The following is a 6,012-nucleotide window of genomic DNA, read 5'->3' as shown; positions in this document are numbered from 1 at the left end:
AGACAACTTTCCACAAGAGACCAAAATGACACAGACCTTTACAACTATACATCTCCAATTTCTAAATAAATTATCCGTTTCCATAAATCAAATGCATGTAAAATGGAATCGTTCATGTTGGTTTACACTTTTTAATTTGGGGAATAGCATTTTTTCTAAAGCTCCGATACTATCATGTAATTAGATAAGTACATTAGGAGAATGTCAAAGTGTTACATATATCACTGTGTTACACATTATCATGTGTATTTATTAAAAATAGAAATAAATAAGTTAGTTATGTCATTCAGTACATAAGTTTATTTGTTCAATAGTTTAAAAACTCTTAAATTTTGAAACCACTGAAGGTCGACCATACACTTCCAAACATAAACTGTCCTGTGATTTGAGTTTTAATGCAGACCTTGTCTTTTGCTGCAAGCTGTAGCAGAACACTTTGTGTGGCTGACACATGTCCACTAGATAATCCTCTTCCATCAGGATAGTTAGAAGCAATTTTGTTGTCATTGTGCAAAATCTCAGTTAAGAAAAGGTTCGAAACTCGAGATAGCGTTGTCCATGTGAAATAATAAAGACCTTCGTAAGGTGCCACAAACTGTCCAGTGGAAGCATCGTATCCAGAACCGGTGTTGGTGACAACCTCATCATATATAACTGTGGATCCAGTGTTCACATTACTTTTATCTTTGGAAGATTTAGCCAGAAAACCGACCGTTTTATGGCCATCTGTAAAGAAAATCATTTTATATTTTTTAAGTAATAAGAATGATTTCCTTTTTATAATTTGATCATAACAAGTATGCGTAAAAGGATAACATGTGCATATCGATCATTTCTATACTCTGTATGATGTTATTAATATGTATGGTCATAATTGTTTTATAGTTTAGTCGGCTAAGAAAAAAATGATTAAAATTACATCTCCACCTTTGGTAGATGCTGATGTAATTCTTTTAATCACATATTGAATACCTCAGCATTTGGATGCTGGCTTCCAATTATTTTGATATGCTGGATCCAATCACATCGGGATGATGGCAACACATTAGTTTTTGGATGCTACTAAACCAGTTCTATGTTGGTAATGTATACACTCAAATTCAAATGCTGTAACATTTAGAGTTTTAAATTTACATCTCCAATTTCTAAATGAGTTTAAATCAAATGCATGTAAAATGGAATAACAGCTCCGATACTATTATGTAATTAGATAAGTACATAAGGAGAATGTCAAAGTGTTACATATATCATCTGAAATTGCGAAAAGATTGAATATGCAAGTTTTGATAAACAAATACAGAAAATAGAGAAAAAAATATGTGTTTCATCTTCCTATTCGGACCGGATTTTTTTTCTCTAAAACAGTTTATTTGGTTTAAAAAATCAATATTTCAACTTGGAGACACCTTAGGTAATACAACATTTATAACTTGTCCATTTTTAGTTTTTAGCAGAAAAATGAGCCCACGACCTAACTGTTTTCTGAAAACAACTTACTTTCAAAGAGTTATCTTGTCATATTTTATTTTAAAATTCTATCGTTACTGGTTTATTTATTCTTATCTTTAGAAAATCTGTCAATTTTTTCGCAAAATGTGAAATGTTAAATAGACCCTGCCCATGTTTTATCTTATTTTTTTCAAAAGCATGATATAAACATAATCATGGCGAAGTATCAAATATTTATCACTTTTAATTTTGATCTCAATCTACCTTCACAAAAAGCCTATCTTATTCATATTCTTAACTACTCTTGATAAACCTGTTTTGGTCTGACTTTTTGTTAATTGATATTTTCGTTTTTTAAGATTATAAATTTGGATATAATATTGTTATCATTGTTTTTTGTTTGATTATTGATATACATGGAACTATAATTTCCGAACAAGAAACGACATGTAAACGTCTGTTGTAAAATAAATTTCGACTAACAATCCGACAGCTGGAGAAATATGAGTTCCCCAACTTTATTTGGCCGAATTCATATATTGTTTGCAAAATTCTAGCTAAAACATAGATTTGTGCTTTCGTTATGCCCGTAAGAGCTTCGACGATTAAGTGAGTTACGATCAATCTGAATTCTAAGCAAATTAGTTGGAGATTTTTCAAACATGAGAAACAAATGAAATAACAAACGACATGCATGAACGGTTTCTATTCTGTAAATGATTAAGAACATTATGCTCTTTGACTTACGTAATTCTTTTGCATCACAATCACATCGCCCTTCTGTAGTCTCAGCTAACTTAAGCTGGTATTGAATGCTTTTCCACAAGTTGGCATTTTTGGAACAAGCTTTGAGAGCAGTGACTGATGAAAGGAGTATAAAGCCGATAACAATAAGAACAATTACTCTGAGCGGGCTGGAAAAAATAATATCAGAACATGTACTTTATGAAATATTACATATATATATATATATATGATGAACAAAACAAATATCGAATTCTAAATTAATTTATTAAAACTAAACGCCAAATTATGGTCAAACCATCCACGCAAACTGAATAGTTGAAATGCTTAAATAAATTAATTCAGATGAACAGAAATTAATGGATTCTCAACGAAGTCGAGTGATATGAAAAAGGTGTCGAGTGATATGAAAATGGAATCGAGTGATACGAAAATTATCGCTACAAGCTGAGGGAACACTTGCCGTTGTCAAGGAATTTAACAACGTCTTCATAGGTAAAATAGCGTTGAACAGATTATCATTGGTCATCTCAACTCAACTGCTTTTCCCACTTTCACCGTACCGGCTCAACTGAGAAAATCAATCTCGTTGAGAAAACCAACGATAATCTATGAATATATAAAACATTTACTGTCTAGAGATATGCACACATTGGCGACGTTCGATGCCACTGAGATTTAATGATAAATAACCAAAAAATTCTCTAGTCAAATTTGTTTGTTTTTTTTTTCCACTTCGGTACACTCTTTTAACAGGCTATACCAAACATGCCTCAAACTGTACTAGTTTTATAATTGCTATGTTACCATACAGCTAGCTTGGTCCTGCTTTTTACTTTTGTTTTCATTCTTATGTTTGCTGATATCCTTTTACAAAAATATTATTATCCAATGAAATCATATGCATATCTGAAATAAATTGTGTTTTAGTACTAGGAATTATTTCAAAATTGACCAAGTGTTTTACTACTGAAACTACTGTTCCAAGTCAGAAAATGGTAGTTGTTTCCCATTCGTTTGATGCGTTTAAGCTTTAATTTTTGCCATTTATCAATCAAATTTCCAATTTGAATTTTCCATGGAGTTTAGTACTTTTGCTATAATAATTTTACTTTCATATTAAAATATAAAAGTTGTTTTCTTACCTCATGATTTCTTTCAGGTACTTTGGTAGTTAGAACTGATTCTGAAAGTCTGTTTTGACATTTTATAGTCATTTCGTAATATCAACAGGCAATATGATATCCAGATTCAGACATGTTAAAATGTCATTAAGGAAATTCAATACTTTATGCAGTTCGTCCTTCTAGCTTTCTTGGAAATGACGATTCGTCGAAATCTAAGTTATAACATTTATGTACTATGAAACAGCATCATTTGATTTAGCTAATGGTGATATACTTATACTAATTTTGTGACGTATTTAATACATGATACTCAATCTGATTGTACAATTATATTTGGACGTAATAATGTAAACCGTTGTACGTCAGTCCGTCCGCCTGTCTTTTCGTCCGTCTGCATGTCTGTCCGTTTGTCTATCCGTCTGTCCTTCTTTCGTCAATATGTCGGACATAAATTCAAAAACGTTTTAACCAATATGCTTGTTACTGTGGTGAATTATTGTTTATATCTATCGACCTGACCTCCCTTTCATTTTTTATAAATTTTAGATATTACAATTCCGAGTTTACATTTTTTTAAAGTTGGATTTTCCATTATTTTACAAAACATCAAAAATGCTTTCAACAGTTCTGATTAACGTTTGGTAAATTGATTATATCCATTGTCTTTCGCTCGCTTTCGATTTCTATACATTTTCGTTTCTAAGTTTCTCAGTTATGGAATTTTATTCATATAAAAGGGATAGTTCCCAAATTTTCGTACAATATCTTTGAAGTACTTTCGGCAGTTTTTATTAAACTTTTGTGACTGATTTATATCTATTAGATTAACCTCCCTGTAATTTTTCATAAATTTCGGATATGAAATTCAATAGTAATTGAGTTTTATTCTTCAAAAACGGGACGGGCGTATCATACGCTCATTGCGCAGCTGTTTGTTATAATTAGTACCATACTTATGACAAAAGGAGATGTGAGCTTGGTATCAATACGGCATCAGCACAAAGAAACATATATCAGCTAGAATTTTATAAAGCCTGTGTCGCTGATTTGACTCATGTGATCTTGATCCATTACAACTCTTTAAAATCATACACATTGATATTGCATGTGTCTCATCACTTTTGCTTCTTTGACAAATAAGATATGTTTAAACTTAATGAAAAAAAATATGACGCCATTCATCAGTTTTCATGATTCTACCCGATTTTTATATTAACGAATGTACAGATTTGATAACATATCTCTCTCTCTTAATGGTATTGCCTTTTTTTGTTTCATTTGGTTATTGCTGTATTATTGCTTGTATGTTTCATTATGATACTTTACTTTAACAGCAATATCGCATCATTCTGAAATTAACCTTCATTTTAAAACGAAATGTAAAATTCCTGAGAGAAATTGTGTATCATGATCCTAGCTGAAAAGTTTGATTATAAGTATTAAAAGAGGGACGAAAGATACCAAAGGGACAGTCAAACTCATAAATCTAAAATAAACTGACAACGCCATGGCTTAATCTGAAAAAGACAAACAGACAAACATAAGTACACATGACACAACATAGAAAACTAAAGAATAAACAACACGAACCACACCAAAAACTAGAGGTGATCTCAGGTGTTGCGGAAGGGTAAGCAGATCCTGCTCCACATGTGGCACTCGTCGAATTAAATGCTTCTTGAAAGGTGCATATTTTAAGAATGAAGCGCTTTCGCACTTCATACAAAATGTACTATGATCAACGCTATTACAACCCAAAGAATTTACAGAAGAAGCATTTAATTCTTAAACCATCCCTTAAATGTACACACCACATGTATGTGGCCTTATGTAGCCTTATCATCTGCATGCATGTCACGTTATTTGCACTAAGAATTTTTGAGACTGGTAACTTATCATCCTTCTGAATGATTAACATATTTAATATTTCGTTTTCAAATGCGATGAAACTTAAAAATCGACAAAATTAATTGTGTACGACAGACATTTTTTAAATGCGATCAAACACTAGTCTTGAATTTTTATTAAAAATCTTGTACAAGTGAATCGAGTCAAAATTGGTTCGAATAGTCCGTAGTATAATTTAAAAAAAAATCAAAACAGTTAAACCATGATGGCAAAAAAATAATAGAAAAATCACATTAAAACACCTTTAGAATATGTAATCAAAAAGTGTACTTTAAGAGTATATATAATGAAAAGATACAATAAAAAAACATTACAATAATTGCCGGACCAATGTATGGTATGGGCATGCAAATACGGACTGTCATACTGAAAACAGCCTATATTACATGCATTACATAATCCTGATGTTCATATAAACCCAATACGAAGGCTATTTTAGTACTCAGCTATCCAAAAATGAATTTTATTGCACACTAGCTCTCTAAATATCCACAGGGGCCAAAATGCGAAACTACACACCTAACTGTGGAGTGCTACCTTAATCCATCCGGGTGTTGCCAAACGGCGGAAACGAAAAACGGAACTGAAACGGAAAGATATTTTCATAGTGGACGGAATTTCAGGGGGAAAATGGAAAGAACTACAAATTTCGATAACAAGGGCAATAACAAAATCACACAACAATTATGTTGACAATAGGATAGCACCCAGCTACATGTATCAAAGAAAATAGAAAACAGTTTAGGAAAATATAACAGCTAAATAAAAAAAGAGGCTACAAAGA

The 6,012-nt window shown here is 31.7% G+C and overlaps 1 protein-coding gene across 1 annotated transcript; it reads right to left on the bottom strand.

Moving 5' to 3' along the window:
* Positions 1–325: 325 nt before the first annotated feature.
* Positions 326–3,343, bottom strand: LOC134701781 (cerebellin-3-like). The gene is made up of 3 exons (XM_063562906.1): positions 3,339–3,343; positions 2,197–2,363; positions 326–726 (listed from the first exon to the last, which is right to left on the bottom strand). The coding sequence occupies exons 1-3, from the start codon at positions 3,341–3,343 to the stop codon at positions 326–328; spliced, it is 573 nt and encodes a 190-aa protein (XP_063418976.1).
* Between the last annotated feature and the right edge of the window lie 2,669 nt (positions 3,344–6,012).

This window comes from Mytilus trossulus, unplaced genomic scaffold (assembly GCF_036588685.1).
Source record: "Mytilus trossulus isolate FHL-02 unplaced genomic scaffold, PNRI_Mtr1.1.1.hap1 h1tg000343l___fragment_1__unscaffolded, whole genome shotgun sequence".
Taxonomy (NCBI): domain Eukaryota; kingdom Metazoa; phylum Mollusca; class Bivalvia; order Mytilida; family Mytilidae; genus Mytilus; species Mytilus trossulus.
This window is presented reverse-complemented; position numbering and strand designations above follow the sequence as displayed.